Raw genomic sequence first — 17,690 nt, 5'->3', positions numbered from 1 at the left:
ATGATGCCCCAGTCTTAACAACCTGAAGCCTGGCCTGTTAATCCTTTCACTTAATGATCTTCAGTAGTGGAGAAAATGTGTATCGTCTTTTGGGTGGCACTGTTAGTTTTTCCTGGGGCATATTTGTATTTAAGGCTTATAAAATCCAAAAACCCGGAAACATTTTCAGAACTCTGTTCTATGCTCTTAATAATGAGGATTCAGTTGACGCAAGCCTTTTCAGCATAGCCATTTAGACTGGATCAGAGTTTAAATTTTGGTTTAATTTTTACTTTCTTAGGTTTTTTTCTACTTTTCTTTCTATTATTTCTCCTTCTTTCTCTCTTTAATTTTCTGATATTACTGAAGTTAAATCTTAAAATCAGTATAACTTGAAGCCTGGAGAGTTTTAGGCTATATTTTATTTGTTTAAATTGCAAGGAGTATATAACTGAAGAATATTGTGACAAGAGATGAAAATTATTACTAGGTCTTGGAGCTTGAAAAATTTCATTCAAAGACAGTATAGGGAAGCATATTGGCATAGCTTTTTCTAGCAATTTCATCATTGAAATTTTGTAATTACTGAGTTGGCCTCCTCAGCCATCCTCTCATTAATTACCTTATTTTATTCTTTTCTCTCTTTTTCTTTTAGTTTTTTATTTTATGACAGAAACAAAGGAAAGATGTTGCTATTTTATTTCCACTACTCAGTTTGCAGGAACTCTCATTGGGAGCTTACCTTAGAAAAATTTTGGGAAAATGCACTCTGCTAACAATGTAGCTGTTTATATAAGCTTGGAAATGTAGTTTGTTAATAGATACTTAGCTACTGACCTTTTTTTTTTTTTTTTTTCTTTACTAGATCCATTTTCAATCAAGAGGAATGTTGCACGGAGCTTAAACAGCCAGCTTGTTTATGAATATGTTGTGGAGAGATTCAGGGCAGCTTATCGATATTTTGCCTGTCCTCAGAGGAAGGGTGGAAATAAATCTACAGTGGATTCCATGAAAAAAGAGAAGGGAAAAATAAGCAATAAGAAACCAGTGAAGTCTGAAAATATGGCATCCAGTTGTTGCATTCTACTTGGGGAAAGCACAGAAAAAATAAGTGCAGAAAGAGGTCAGCCTGATAAATATGAAGAAATGGAATGTACATCACAGAGATGTATTACTGAAGATGATAATTTGTTGATAAATGAACTAGATTTGGCTGAACATGGACAGGAATCTTCATCTCTTTCCACCAGTGAAAGCAGTGAATTAGAGCCAAAATCAATTAAGAAACAAAATGTTTTAGTACCTTCAGAAACTTGTTTTAAAAAGGACCTCACCCAGTGTAATTGCATTGATTGTAAATCCCCTGAACCAGATGAATCTGCTGGTACAGACTGCAGGTCAAATTTAGAAACAGAAAGTTCACATCACATTGTATGCACTGACACATCTGCTACCTCTTGCAACTGCAAAGCTACAGAAGATGCTTCTGACCTTAATGATGATGATAACCACCCCACCCAGGAATTATATTTTGTGTTTGATAAGTTTATTTTAACCTCTGGCAAGGTAGGATACAGTTTATAAACAATCTGCAAGGTTTTGTGGTTGTTGTATGACTCTGTATTTATAGTTTTTAGATTCAGAAATGTAAAGATAGCTTCTATGATGGTAGACTATTGTTTTGGAATGGTATTTTGGTGTATATGTTTCTTTTACTTTTTGTATTTTTGCCTGTAGATGCCTTTTGTTTTTTTTGTTTTTTTTTTTTGCGGTACGCAGGCCTCTCACTGTTGTGGCCTCTCCTGTTGCGGAGCACAGGCTCCGGATGCACAGGCTTAGCGGCCACAGCTCACGGGCCTAGCCGCTCCGCAGCATGTGGGATCTTCCCGGACCGGGGCACGAACCCGTGTCACCTGCATCGGCAGGCGGACTCTCAACCACTGCGCCACCAGGGAAGCCCCTGTAGTTGCCTTTTAAGAATGTATATGAAACCTGAAATGTTTCAGCACTCTATTACTAGTTGGTTTGCTTAACTTTCTCATATATGAAAGGATTCATCAGATATCTTATGAAAGTGAGTTTGGTAAAGGCAGCATATATTTTAAATTTTGCTGATTTTTTTTACATATGATTATATTTACTTCCACAAAGGAGAATACAGTGTCTGTAAACTTTAATAGTATTCTGTTTTAAAGTTTTTTTGGTGGGAGTCAAAGGTTGGTATATAAACTTAAGATAGTTGAGTTAAAACTAAGATCAGGAACCAAAAATAAAATGAATTCAGATCCTGTGTCTGCCACTGAGCTTCTCTTTGGATTTTGGCATATCCCTTATGAGTTATAGGAGTCTTAACTTTTCCACTTTTAAAGTGGGATAGTCTGAACTTTAACTTGATAAATTATAGAAAATAAAAACCTGAGTGAGCAGAAAATAAGCTACTTTGTAACAGAAGATAATTACTTTGTTTATAAAAGTTTTAGCTAAGTTACTTTGCTTCAAGTATAGTGTGCATGATTGAAATAGTATCAGCACCTAGGCTGAAAAAATGATTATACAGATAATGTGTAAATCAAGTAGAATACAAAAAAACCCCCTGAAAAGTCATCAAGTTTTATTGATTTATCGATAATTGTTTATTGACAAGCTTTAGAATTTTTAAGCTAATTACTAAGCTGTGTTTCTTCATCCATTGTAAGGATACTCTGTCCCATTTTGTTTAGGCTGTATTAGGGCATATGGACTACTAAAAAAGATGAAATAAATGGCAGATATTTAGAAAAGCCTCTTAGTAATATAACTGCAGTTTACGTTTCTTAATACTTTTTTTTCCTGGAACCTTATCTTAGGGTAACTATTTCTCCAATTTTATTTCTCTCTCTAGTTATTTGTAACACTTTTCTAGAATTTTCTGTTATGTCATTTTTTAAAAGCTTTAAAAAGCTGATAAAAGGGCTTCCCTGGTGGCGCGCAGTGGTTGAGAGTCCGCCTGCCGATGCAGGGGACACGGGGTCGTGCCCCAGTCCGGGAAGATCCCACATGCCGCGGAGCAGCTGGGCCCGTGAGCCATGGCCGTTGAGCCTGCGCTTCCGGAGCCTGTGCTCCGCAACGGGAGAGGCCAAAACAGTGAGAGGCCTGCATACCGCAAAAAAAAAAAAAAAAAAAAACTGATAAAAAATTTCTATGAGGGCTTCCCTGGTGGCGCAGTGGTTGAGAGTCCGCCTGCCGATGCAGGGGACTCGGGTTAGTGCCCCGGTCCGGGAACATCCCACATGCCGTGGAGCGGCTGGGCCCGTGAGCCATGGCCGCTGAGCCTGCGCGTCCGGAGCCTGTGCTCCGCAATGGGAGAGGCCACAACAGTGAGAGGCCCGCATACAGGAAAAAAAAAAAAAAAATTCTATGGTACTGTTAATTAGCCCACAGCACAGCATTCACACAAAGGGAGGTTTCTGTATATATTTGGCTAGGTAAATGTCCAGGCTAACCCTGGATGAAGAAGCTAGGTTCCTAGGCATATTACAATAAAGAAAAGAGTAGTGCTCTTCCTTAACCGTATGAGTTCTTTTTTTTCAAGTAGTTGGGATGAATTTTTACTGTTTTGGCCACCTGTATGGTAGTCTGTTAGAATACATTTGAAATGGTGTTGCAGGGTTTGAAAGTTAAGTTTGTGGCTATTGCATAAGAGTTGTTCCTTGTGTGAAGCTGAGTCACTTTGGTTTCTTGAGTACCATGCTAATGTAGTGAAATTGAACCAACTAGTCAAGCAGTGGTTCTATAAATGACTGACTCTGAAGATAGAAAATGTTTCAAGTGAAATGAAAGGTGCCACTTGAAATTTCTTTATAATCTACTTTGTTAAAAACCATAATAGGTTAAAATGTGATGTATGCATTTCATTTTGGGAGCTGATCACACTGTTTGAATTAACCTATACCTTTTGTATCTCCTGGTATTTCCTTTATCTTACATCTTCAGGTAAATCTAATCCTTGGTAATATCATTTTAGTGGAGAAGAAAATTAGTGGTTGGCTCAAAATGTGTTTTTTTTTTACATTTAATACTGAATTTCATTAACATGCTTTTCTTTTTAACCTCTTGAAAGTGCAGGTTATCAGACTGAGTTGCATAAAAGTTTCTTTTTGTACGGCTTTATAAGTGATGATGAAGTCCCTCAATAGTTTATTTGATTATTAGATTCTTTTTTTAACCTTTGTATAGCCGCCAACAATAGTATGCAGCATCTGCAAAAAGGATGGCCATTCAAAAAATGATTGCCCAGAGGATTTCAGGAAAATTGATCTAAAGCCTCTACCACCAATGACAAATCGATTTCGGGAAATACTTGATTTAGTATGTAAAAGATGTTTTGGTAAGTCTTTTATTAATAGAACTACTTCCTAAGACTAGATTATTTCTTAGATTTTGAATATTTATTTTCTTATTTGAAAATAGTTTGCTTACATTTTGTTTGGGTAGAGGTTTTTAAATAGTTTAGAGACCCAACCACATATATTTATTAAATGCCTACTGTGTGCAAGGCACAGTGGTAAATGCCAAGGGGAATGCAGAGTCCATCGTGTTGATTTTAAGGAGCTTGGACTCTGGATTTGTGCTGTCTAATATGGTGGTCACTAGATATATGTGTCTATTTAAATTTAAATTAGCTAAAATAAAATAAAAGATTAAGTTACTCAGTTATACTAGTCACACCTCAGGTATTGAGTAGCTACATGTAGCTAGTGGCTACTGCACTGGACAGTCTGGATAAAGAACGTTACCGTCATTGCAATTTTCTTGCACAGTGTTACTCTAAATGGTTGTATAAGACATGTATGAAACCTGCCATAATTGGAAGCAGAATGTGTTACATTCTATAGCAGTGGTAAACAAAATGCAGTTCAGTCAGACACAATTAATTTTAACTGGAGTGGGTCAGAGGAATTGGAGTTAATGATGTGGCATTTGAGATGGACTGCATTTTCAGATATAAGAGATTATGCATAAAAGCATAGCATGTAGTATTTGTTTGAGAGAATAATTGCCTTAAATTTGGTAGAGTATAAGAAAGGTAATAGAGGGAGATAAGGTTATAAAGATTTGGGTAAAGCCTTACATACCATTTTTCAATACACATTTATGGTGTACCTGGAATAAACCTTCACTCAACAAACATTTTTTAAGTACTTGCTGTGTCCCAGGTAAGATAAAGTTTCTGATGTCATAACATTAGTTCTCCATTGTAATCCCTCCCTTCTACCCTTCCTTATCTTCACCTCCTGCCAGGCAACTACTTATCTGCTTTTGGTCACTATAGATTAATTTGAATTTTTCTAGAGTTCTAGGTAAATAGAATCACATGGAATATACTTTTTTTTTTTTTTTTTTGATGAGGGGATCTGGCTTCTTTCACTTGGCATAATTATTTTGAGATTCATCTATGCTGTGATGTGTGTCAGTGGTTCATTTCTTTTTATTTCCGAGTTGTGTTCTGTTGTGTGGCTATACCACATTTTGTTTACCACTCACTTGTTGATAAATATTTTGTTTGTCTCTAAATTTTGGCTGTTATAAATAAATATACTGTGTACATTCATGTATGAGTCTGAGTATGGACATGTGTTTTAATTTCTCTTGGGTAAATACCTAGGAGTTGAATGGCTGGACCATGGCACATTCTTCTTTAGCAGCTTTATTTAAGATATAATGCACTACATTTCTTTTTATTTATTGAGTCATATATTTATCTCAGTATGGACTCATAGATGTATTACACTTTGGGTTATAATCCAATACTACTATTTTTGTTGCCCAGATTGTTCCAAATTTGGCTGTTGGGAGTGCTTTCATTTGGTTCCTGTGACCTTTTGATATATTCCCATCAGTGTGTGAAGTTTTTTGGTTTCTTTTTGTTGTTGTGGTTAGTTTGTTCCTTTGTATTTTAGCACTTTCTTACTTTCTGGCCCTGCAAGATACTCCAGGATCATCATGTAAATTTCTGTCTCAGTCCTCGAATTAGACATTTTCCCAAAGAGCCCTGGTTCCTTTATTGGAGAATGGTGTTAGAAACCAAGATCTGGGTGTTAGAGTGCTTGTTGTGTTACTAGGTATTGTTGTTTCTAGGTCCTCTACGAGCAAGAAAATTTATGTGTGTATACTAATCCATTTATATACACGTATCTATAAATATTTCCATGTGACCATCTTACCTTTATTAAGCTAAGCATGACTTTGTACTGATGTCTCCAAGTCTAATACATTACCACATGGCTCTTTCTGATTATCTGTAAATGTCCAACTCCAACAGTGAGAAACCTGGCTCCCACCATGTGCCACCCATTTATTTAATTGTTCCATTTAAGTACCCATGTATAGCATTATCAGAACTGTTATCCTATACCCTGATGAGAAGCAACTTTATCAATTAGAGTACAGTACTTATGTGCAGTTCCTTTAACCCTTAGTCTTACAGGCTCCACTTACTTTCAAAGTTAGATTAGCACCTCCCCCCCCACTCCCTTGAGTGAAGTTTTCTTATACATTTATAATGTAGCTGGATTCTTTGTTATAGACTGCATTCCATCCTGAGATTCCCTGACCTCCTAGATGATTTTTAAAAATTTGCATACCATAAAGTTGACTCTTGGTACTGCAGAGTTCTGTTGGTGTTTACAAGTGCATCATGTTATATATTACCATTAGAGTATCACACAGAATAGTTTCTCCAATCCAAAAAAAAAAATCACCTGTATTTCAGCTATTCAGCTTGCAACCACTGATGATGCATTTGTTTTTCAAAAGCTGAATATTAATTTAATTCCTTACCATATTAACTCTTGGGTATGAGTCTGGAGGAGGAGATAGAAAAAAAAAGACTATTCTTAAGGAATGTATGGTCTTATTTGGAAAAGTAAGATGACTATAAATGAAATAACTAGAAAACTGAAAGGACAGTATAAACTAAACTGGCAAGTGGTTTGAAGAACTAAGGAAATTCAATTAAGGAGAGGTCATTAAAGGCCGTGATTAGACAAAGAAGCTTATAGGGAAGGTATGAATCTTGACCAGGCATTTGAGGGAACTGTTTGATTTGATTGAGTTGGGTACCTAGTGTAACAGTATGAGAATAGTCTTAACAGGAGGAGAAAAACCAGCATGTATATGGGAGAGAGTGGATTGTCTGAAAAAAAAAAAATTAAATAGTTTGTAGAAGAAAGTATATCTTGTAGCTGTTTCACAGGGAAAATGATCATGTGAAATGTACATAGATCTGTAAAGTTATTTTTCTATTCTTTCTCTGCTCCTTCCTTCCCCAGTAACATTTATGATTTTAATGTCAGAGAGTCAACAAATAATGAAGAAAAGTAAAGTTTTTAGGGTAAAAAATTGAATACATTTTCAGATTTCATTCTCCTTACTTTTCTTTTTCCTTTTCTTTTTTTAACTTAGATGAATTGTCACCACCTTTTTCTGAACAACACAACAGGGAGCAAATTTTAATTGGCTTGGAAAAGTTTATTCAAAAAGAATATGATGGTATGTTGTATGTCAAAGTTGATTGCTTTTGTTATTATAGTTACCTGGTCTGAGTTTCATTCATTTGTTTAAAAAGTGTTTATTGCATGTTATATGTTAGGTACTATTCTAGGTGCTGGGGATACAGTGCTAATAAAAGAGGTGAAACCAGCTCTCATGAAGCTTATATTAAGAGGGGTGACAGATAGTTAACTGACAAGTAAATAATATATCAGGAAATAATAAACACTGTTAAAGTACAGGAGTTAGAACGATAGTGATGAGGTGTTATGGTAGTTCTCTCTGATAAGGTGACATTTGAGCAGAGCCATTAATAGTATAAAGGAGCAAATTATTATGAATATTCAAGGAGAGAACATTCGAGAGAGAAGGAGCAGCAAGTACAATACCCCATGACTCAATTATGTTTGACGTGCTTGAAAGTTAGTGTGGCTTGAGTGGAGTGTGTGAGGTAGACTGTAATAGAAAGGTGAGATCAGAGAGTTAACCTAGATTTTGGATCATTAGAGTCTTATAGGTGTTAGTAGAAGGACTTTGAATTTTATTTTGAATGTCTAATGAGAAGGCTTCTGGAGGGTTTTAACACGTAAGTGACATGATCTGAGAGAATGGAGTACAGGTCCATAAGAATAGAAGCAAGCAGAACATTTAAGAAGCTGTTGCATAAGTTCAGATGAGACATAATAGTGATTTGGAAGAGTAGGTGAAAAGTGGTTAGATTGAGAATATATTTTGAATGTAGAGTCAACAGGATCTTCTGATGCATTACATGTTAGATGTGACAAAAAGAAAGGAGTCAAGGATGGTTTCAGGATTTTTCCTTCACTAGTTGGGTGGTGCTATTTAATTGAGATGGTAAAAAAATAGCAGAAGGGAGCAGGTTTTGGGCATGAGGTAAAGAATCAAGAGTTCTGTGGCCAAATATTTTAGAAAAGGATGAAGAGTTGATTTATAATCAGAATGAACTTATACCTTTAAAATATGATCTGTTTTGTGCTACAGGATTCTATTTTTAATTACATTTGCTAGTGTATAAAGTATTGACCAAATCTAAGTTCTTGTTATATTAAACCCATGCACTTTTTATTTGCTGATGAATGTAGCTTCTTTTATATCTCTCAGTTGTCATTGATTTCAAGTGGGGCATCAGAACTAAATAGGAGGATTAAGTTTGAAAATACAGAATTTGTTATCTAAATATGTAGGCTACAAGAATTAATAGGGAGAATAATCCAATCTTGTTAAGCCACAGCTTATTGAGTGACAATAATAAGCATGAAGGAATAACCCTAATAATATATATATATATATTATTATATATATAACTATATATATAATAATTGTATATATAATTTATATCAGATAGATTAATCCCTCACTTTAGAGGAGAATTAATTCTGTATACTAAGATGATATTTGTGAAACTACTTGAATTGTGCCCTGAAGAAACTAGTTTATTTCCAAGAGATAAATCTCTAAATATTGATCTTAACTATTGGTATTGATGTTGCGAATGAATAAAAGTAGATGAATTTATGAGGTCGTTAAGTTGGAAGAAGGTAAAGGACTTGGTAAGTGTTTGGATGTGAAAGTTGAGAGGTGTAAGAACCACATGTATATTTCTGAATAGTAAGTTTGAGGTGAAGTTGCTAGTTTAGTTTTGACTTGTTGAATTTATGATGTCTGTGGAAAAATGGGAAAAGCAGTTAGATACATGGTTGTGAGATTTTGGGGAGAAGACCTGGGCTTTAGGTGAGTGTTTTGGAATTTCTCAGTGTATCTGCTAATGGTAGCTAATTTAAGCCGTGGAATTGGATAAGATTATCCTGTGGTAGGCCATTAGTAGTTAATAGAAGACTCCTCTTTCCTGATAATTATAAAACTTTTGACTTTTATTTTCCTTTGCTTAGAAAAGGCAAGATTGTGCTTATTTGGCTCTTCTAAGAATGGATTTGGATTTCGTGATAGTGATCTGGATATTTGTATGACCCTTGAAGGCCACGAAAATGCAGAGGTAAGAGTTAGTGTTTGGAAATTGATGTGGAAGTTTATTTTCTTCTAGTGATGAGTCTGTTTTTAATTTTGTATGTAGAATTGATAAAAATGTAAGGTGTCATTCTTTGTATAAATATATTAGTAATAGCAGTGTTTGAAATGTAAAAGCATTAGCATCATTTTAGAAGACATTCAAGTATTTAAGTAAGTAAATTTACTGTTTCAGTGATTTTATAATGTAAAAACCATGTCACAGATAGTTAGTGCTTTTTAATGAATTTGTGGAAAAAATATACCATAGAGTTGGAATTTTTTTCATTAGCGCCAATGAAAAACTGTTGCTTCAGTTTGGTAGTGAACATTGATCTCACTTACTCTGTCTTTTCATACCTCTTCCATTAGGTGATGTCTCTGTATCACTAAAGATAGAAAATAAAGGTGGACGTTTAATTTATAAATGGATTGTGTTCTACAAGTTGATTATAATTTGGGGGTACTCAAAACACATTTTTTTCCATAGAAGCATTGTCATAAATTATGTGTTCTAGGCTAGCTTTTAGAAACTCATTTTGGGCGGGGAGGGGAACTAACATTTGAGCCCCCAGTATACACTTTTACATACATTATCTCATTTCACTCTTACAACCACCTTCGAGGTAGATAATTTCCCCCATTTTACAGATGAGGAAACTGAGGCTTTGAGAGATAAACTGACTTGCTCAAGTTCACACAGCTAGTAAATGTTGGAGCCGGGATTCATACCCAGGTCTGTCTGACTCCAGAGTTCATGCTCTTTCCATTGTATCCCACTGCTTCTCTGTAATTTATTTAACCCATAATGTAGTTGAAATATAGTACTAATAGTACTGTAGAACCTAACCCCTACTTTCTGAAATTGAAAGCTTTCTGAGTTCCACCATGAGATGCCAGGAGCAAACCTTCCCCCAGAGCAGTCTCAGCAGTGAGAGTGGGTACTTATGTTTTCCTTTTCTGTGTACCAGGCCTCAACAGTGGGAATGAGTTTGTCCGAGCTCCAGTAAAGAAAGGGACTGAATGGACAGGGAAGAAGTGTCCCAGGTCTTCCTAGCAGCAACTAGAAAAGGAGGGTATCTCTGTAGTTGCTCGTTTCTTTAACAGCATAGCTGTTGGTATTTATGTTTCAGAATCAGGGACTGCTTGCAAGATTGGGGTGAGGCCAAGCTTCTGGCATCTTTAGTGGTGTCAGTATAGCCTCTGTTGTATTATAAAAGAATTCAGCAGAATAGTGTACCTGTGCATTTTGGAAATAGTTTTTTCAAAAGGTGTTTTTAAATTGTTAGAACCAAAGAAAAGATGGCAGTGATACCTGGTAGATGCTTATTTCTGGTCCCAAGAAATTGCTTCTGGTGTTAATATCTTTTTGTTCTATAAAGAAAATGAAAAGTTATAAATTTTTTAGTTCTCCTTAACCCACTTCTACTCAATGCCATCTCCTTGGAAAGAGGCTTCCCCTTTCCATTCTGGAGGGCAGGAATTGAGGGAATAGGAAGTGGTTTTTACCCAGGAAGGAGGTTAGGGTTTTAGATCCCTTCTATGTAAAATTTAATAATCAGATGTCTCATCACCAAGGGTTTGTATACTATATATTACCTGTGCCATTCACTCTGGAAAGTTGAAACAATGAAAATGAGTAAATTATTTTCTTCCAGATGAGCCATAAGGGAAACTTTCAATTAGTATAAATTGTATCTTTGTATAATAAAGAGATAAACAACCTCTTGTATTATGTGTTAATTCTAAAGATTCCCTTGAAATCCCCAGGTTAAGTTGCAATGACTACTGCTCTCTTGTAGCTAAAAAGAGCATGTTGGGGATGTGCAAAAGTGATTTTAGTAGTAGATGTGGGCATTGAGCTTAATCCAGTTAATTTATGCTTTTATCTTCCTTGTTCCTTATATTAGGGTTATCGTTACCATATCAGCTTTGCTGTCTAGTTTTTAAATAACCAACACATTTAAATTTGCAGAGGTAAGAGGTTTTTTTTTGAAGAAGTAGGTGCTGGTAATAGTAGGATTATTCTTCTTTTCCTCATCAACATATGATAATAAATAGCTGACAGACTTAAAGTGCTACTTTGTATGAAGTATGCTGCTGAATGCTTTACATAGGTATCTCATGTAATCCTTCTAGCTCCTTTATAAAAGAGTAGGAGTTGATGATTATCTTGATTTTATAAGTAGTATGAGGCTCAAAGGGGTTAAGGATCTGGTCAGAGTCACACAGCTAGTCAGTACTTAGTTCAAGATTTGAATCCAGGTTTGTCTAAATTCACAGCCTATGTTCTTAATCACTATACTGTTTTGCCTTCACCAAACCCATCTCTAGTTTTTTTATCCATGTATTTGAAAACATTATTCTCCTGTTTTTGTGCTTCTCAAACTTAATGTGGATGTGAATTACCTGGGAATGTTGTTACTATGCAGATTATGATTCAGTAGACTGGAGTGGAGACTGAGATTCTGCATTTATATCAAGTTTCCAGGTGTTGGTGATACTGCAGGTCTGTGGACCATGTTCTTTGACTAGCAAGGTTATATAAACCTTCTGGCTGGAGATTTTAAGTGCTAATATTAAATGTCTAGATTAAAATAGAATTTGCACAAGACCAAGTTGAGTCAGACAAACTTTATGATTTATTTCTTTTGTTTTTTAGAAATTAAATTGTAAGGAAATAATTGAAAATTTGGCGAAAATTCTTAAGAGACATCCAGGTATGAACTTTAAAACAACAGAAAATTTTTTTTTTCATTTTATGAAAATTATTTAACCTAGTGAAGTTTTTTTTTTTTTTAAATCAGGTTTAAGAAACATTTTGCCTATAACTACTGCCAAAGTGCCTATAGTAAAATTTGAACACAGACGAAGTGGTTTAGAAGGCGATATCAGTTTATATAATACGTTGGTAAGTTTCATTGTCTGTAAAGACCCAGGTATGTTTACAGTTGTCATTTTAAAAGTTTACAGATCACTGACTGTACCTTTATGTTTAAAACTTACGAATGTGGTTAGTATAGGGAAAAAATTTTATCAGTCATCTTAACATTTTCTTCAGATTGAAGGTTAATTTTTGCTTGACTCATTTACAGGTATTTTAAGTTTAACATTTATATATATTCTATGTGGAGTTTATCTTTTTAGCTGATCTATAAGTTTAATTTTAATAAATTTGAAATGCTTTCAAATATGTAATTTATTTTTCAGGCTCAGCATAACACAAGAATGCTAGCTACATATGCAGCTATTGATCCTAGAGTGCAGTACTTGGGATATACTATGAAAGTGTTTGCTAAGGTATTTATGAAAAAGCTAATGATCTGCTTTGTTATAATACTCATGATATTAAAGTAAAACATGCTGATGTCAGACTTGTGACAAATGTTTTCTCAGTTTTGTTTACCTGAGATTTTAAGAAGAAACTGTCAATATTAAATGGTTTAAAGTTATACCTTTCAGAGTAGGGTGATTCTTAGTTTTTTTCTGTGTTTGCTCTCCTCTCATAGGTAACACTCTAGTAAATTTCTCATAGTATAATTTCTCAATGCAGTAATGATTTCCAACCCTAGTCCTGGGAGTTGGCATACCATCCTAGTTAAAAGGCTCTGGGTTAGGAAATCTGGTGTTTGGGTTTAGTGGTAAATTTTTCTGGCCAAGAAAACAAAGCAATACCAATAAAACCTAATGTTTCCCCTGTTATAACACTTAAAATACTGAATTCTGTTTTCTTGGTTGTTTTGCTAAGTGAGTAAACTCCATGAGGGTTGAGGCCTCTGTATCTTTATTTCAGTGTAGTGCCTGCTTTATGGTAGGTGCTCAGTAAATAGTTAATTTTGTGAATGTGTTGGTGGAAGGGTTTTAGTAGGGGAGTGACTTGGTTACATTTTCATTTCATAAAGCCGACTCTTCCAAAAGGGAGACATATTTGTTTAGATATTCCTATACATGTCTTTATGGACAGAGTCATCTTAGAAAAGGAAAGCATCCAGCCACATACTACAAATCATTTGATACAGCTAGTCTTCTACATTCACCTCACAGAATAACTCCAACATGACAGTTCCTTACTCTCATTGAGTTTGGGTAGTGAAATCAAGTGGTTCCATATATATATGCAATCTATGAAAAAAAAATGTCATGAAGAACCTAGGGGTAAGACAGGAATAAAGACACAGACCTACTAGAGAATGGACTTGAGGATATGGGGAGGGGGAAGGGTAACCTGTGACAAAGTGAGAGAGTGGCATGGACATATATACACTACCAAATGTAAAATAGATAGCTAGTGGGAAGCAGCCACATAGCACAGGGAGATCAGCTCAGTGTTTTGTGACCACCTAGAGGGGTGGGATAGGGAGGGTGGGAGGGAGGGAGACGCAAGAGGGAAGAGAGATGGGAACATATGTATACGTATAACTGATTCACTTTGTTATAAAGCAGAAACTAACACACCATTGTAAAGCAATTATACTCCAATAAAGATGTAAAAAATAAAAAAGATCAAGTGGTTCATGTCAGAAAAATCATTCCTTTCCCTTTATATAATATCAGCTAAAGCTTTACTCAAAGGAAGTCTCTGAGGATTCTTTCAGGGTTTTTGTTTGTTTGTTTGTTTGTTTGTTTTTGCGGTACACAGGCCTCTCACTGCCGTGGCCCCTCCCGTTGCGGAGCACAGGCTCCGGATGCGCAGGCTCAGCGGCCATGGCTCACGGGCCCAGCCGGTCCGCGGCACGTGGGATCCTCCCGGACCGGGGCACGAACCCGTGTCCCCTGAATTGGCAGGTGGACTCTCAACCACTATGCCCCCAGGGAAGCCCCCAGCGTTTGTTTTTAATTAAAAAAAATATTTTTTGAATAGCCAACGTATTCATGTTCAAAAATTAAAAGGTCTAATGGGATTTATGGCAGAAAATCTTCTTCCACATCTGTCTCCTAGCCAACCTTTGCCTCTTAGAGGCAAACCGTGTTAAACGTTCCTTTGTATCCTTCCAGAAATATATTATTCCAGTGCAAGCACATTTCCTGCCACTTTTTATTATAGGTATAAACACACTGAAAACACTGTTTTGTACTTTGCTTTTTTAACTGAGCAATAAATATTGGAGATTATTTCCTATTAGGTATACTAAGAGTTTTCCTTTTTTTTAATGGCTACATACTGTTCCATTGTGTGGATAGTCATCAGTTTTTTAAACCTGTACTTTACTGATGAGCTTTAAGTTCTTTCTCATATTTGCTATTAAAGTAGTGTTACAATAGAAATTTTATTTAGTCATTTCACATGTTTCTTGGCATATTTGCAGGATAAATTCTTAGAATAGAATTGATACATTAAGGGAGATGTGCTTTTATAATTTTGATATTGCCAAATTATTCTTCATGAAATTTGTGCTACTGTATACTCTTTAATGTATGAGTACCTGTTTACCCATACCCTTTATAACAGCTTGTTATTGAACTTTTGGGTATTTGATGGTTTGATGGGTTTAAAAAATGGTGTCTTAAGGTAGTCAATACTTCTGCATGGAATAAGATTCTGAAGTTTTATTTTCAATCATTATGTTTTTTTAGCGATGTGACATTGGAGATGCTTCCAGGGGAAGTTTATCTTCATATGCTTATATCCTTATGGTGCTGTACTTTCTGCAGCAGAGAAAACCACCTGTTATCCCAGTTCTACAAGAGGTAAATGTTTAAGAAAACTATAAAGGCATTTCTACATAGGTGTATACACTCTAAATATAGTAAATCTTGCTCAGTTCATGAGATCATGAAAGATTTTTCCATCATGGATATCCTAAGTTTTCTTCTTTCATTAATGGTTTAATCAAATAATGAACCTTTTTGAAAAGCTTATTATGGGAGAATATAGACTACCAAAAGACTACTAGATGAATAGAACTATTGAATATCTTTTGCAACATTTTTGTATTTCATAGTCTTAGAATGCTGCCAATGATAATGAAATTTGTAGCCATTCATGAACTTATATATTATAGTCTCTGAGATGCAAATACATAAGTTTCTTCTTTTCAGAGTATTCTCCCTCCTCCTGCTTGGCAATGAAGTTTTGATTTATTCCTGTATATACTTTGGTCAACTTTGTGAATTTTGGTTGAGAAAGAAACACAAGGAAATTCTTCCTTACCTCTGTAAGGTCATATAAATTGCATTAAGCATAAGAATGTACATCAAAAGAAGCAGATTATACTCATATTTACTGGGATTTGGTGACTCATAGAGTCTCTTTTTGTAGTCAATTTATACTCTCTAAAATAGATACAAAGGAGTTCTTAATCATCCATCTGTTCCTCCTCAGTCTTGGCACAAAGTGGATTTGCAAGCATTGGGGTGGATCAGGTTCTAATTTCTTAGGTAGGTGGTTATTTTGAGGTAGGTGAGAAGCATCAGAATTGTTTGGAAAATCACATATTCTGATTTCACATAAACTTTGATAGTCATGGCAAAGAAGAATATCACAAAATAGCAAGCCATATGTGCGTGTCAGATGGCCTTAGTAAGTTTTTAAAAGTTCTAATGAATGCCATGTGGTTTTAACAGCATTTCTTTCCCTCTTTTAAGCAAATAGTGGGAGAGAAATAAAAAATTTAAACGTCCTTTCCTAACAGAAAAATTTAAGTTGCTTGAATCTATGTTGAGTGATGTTTGTTTTTTAACAAGGTTGTTCACTATAGGATATTTAAAACTTTGCATGAATTAATTAGGCCTGCCAAGGCCAAGATTATTCTCTCTATTAGTCTAATTGTTGTTAAGGCTTTAAATTTGGGGATCTTAAGCATAATTGCCCCAGTAATATTATAGCAGCCATTTGCTATAATTTGCTGTGACTTTGATAGAATACTGTGATTAACCCAAATGGAACACAAATTTTGTTTTCATTGTGGTTTGTCTCTGTTCTCTCATTATGTTACCCATGGATGAGGAACCATTGAGGCAGCATGATATAATGGAAACAGCGGTCAGAGCATGATTTTGGAGCCAGAGATAACTGGTCTGAATCCTAATTTTGACATGTGGCCTTCAACAAGCTGCCTGACTGCCACTAGTCTGAATTTTATCATCAGCAAAAATGTAATAATAGTAGTATTATTTCCATGTTGATGTAAGGAACAGAGACATCAAATGCCTTTGAATGTAGTAGATGCTAAAGTAGGAGTTTATAAATGGTGATTGCTCTTATTATTAATTTTATTATTATTATTATCATTAGCAGCTTTATTAACATTATTATTGGAAAAATGTAGGTAGGATTTCTGTAGCCAACTTCAAGAACTGTTCCATTATCTGCTTAACAGACAGTGATTGATGAAATGAGAGACAGTCCATGGGATGTTTTCCATCATAATGAGCTCTGATTGTGGGGGGCTTTGTGATACATATGAACTGATGATATATGGATTTTTGCTTCTGGCCTTTTTTGCTTGTCATATGGGACCCCTTGTCCATTGCTCTGGCATCATTTAAGTATTGATCATTGGCATCGATCAACTTTTAAGGGTAAGGATATGTTTAATGAAGCTGATGATCTTTGACTCCATTTGTAATTGAACCTAAACTTTAAGTGACTGGGTGTAATAAGTAAGGCACTGCTAAGAGTGTTTTTCATGATCAACAATACAGAGTTCTTTAGGTCAAAAGGAGCTTTCCTAAGCAGAATGATTTTGCTCTATTCCAGCAATCATCATAAGTAAAAGTAAATTTTCACATAAAAATTAATACTAAGAGAGGATTAGGGAGTGTTAGTGTCACTTTATATTATGAACTATGTTTTCTTAGCTTATATCAGCTTAAAAATTGCAACTGAATGGATGAACCTTGAGGACATTATGCTAAGTGAAATAAACCAGTCACAAAAGGACAAATACTATATGATTCCATTTATAGGAGGTACCTAGGGTAATCAGACTCATAGAGACCGAAAGTAGAATGGTGGTTGCCAGGGGCTGGCAGGAGAGAGGAGTGGGAAATTATTGTTTAATAGGTTCAGAGTTTCATTTGTATAAGATGAGAAGAATTCTATGGATGGATGGTGGTGATGGTAGCACAACAATGTGAATGCACTTAATGCCACTGAACTGTACTCTTAAAAATGACTTAAGATGGTAAACTTCATTATTCATTAAATCACAATT

General features: G+C 35.3%; 1 protein-coding gene across 7 annotated transcripts in view; it reads left to right on the top strand.

Moving 5' to 3' along the window:
• The window catches only part of TUT4 (terminal uridylyl transferase 4), a 138,853-nt gene that overhangs the window by 94,643 nt on the left and 26,520 nt on the right, over positions 1-17,690 (top strand). For all 7 annotated transcript variants that reach the window (XM_082615898.1, XM_082615897.1, XM_082615899.1 and 4 more), the window contains exons 13-20: positions 845-1,545; positions 4,195-4,345; positions 7,423-7,509; positions 9,420-9,523; positions 12,197-12,254; positions 12,342-12,445; positions 12,745-12,834; positions 15,109-15,222. In XM_082615898.1, the coding sequence (XP_082472024.1) occupies positions 845-1,545; positions 4,195-4,345; positions 7,423-7,509; positions 9,420-9,523; positions 12,197-12,254; positions 12,342-12,445; positions 12,745-12,834; positions 15,109-15,222 (1,409 nt within the window). The remainder of the gene's footprint in view (positions 1-844; positions 1,546-4,194; positions 4,346-7,422; positions 7,510-9,419; positions 9,524-12,196; positions 12,255-12,341; positions 12,446-12,744; positions 12,835-15,108; positions 15,223-17,690) is intronic.

This window comes from Mesoplodon mirus (assembly GCF_964341445.2).
Source record: "Mesoplodon mirus genome assembly, chromosome: 3".
Taxonomy (NCBI): Eukaryota; Metazoa; Chordata; class Mammalia; order Artiodactyla; family Ziphiidae; genus Mesoplodon; species Mesoplodon mirus.
Note: the sequence above shows the minus strand (reverse complement) of the source record. Positions and strands in the feature narration are given on the sequence as shown.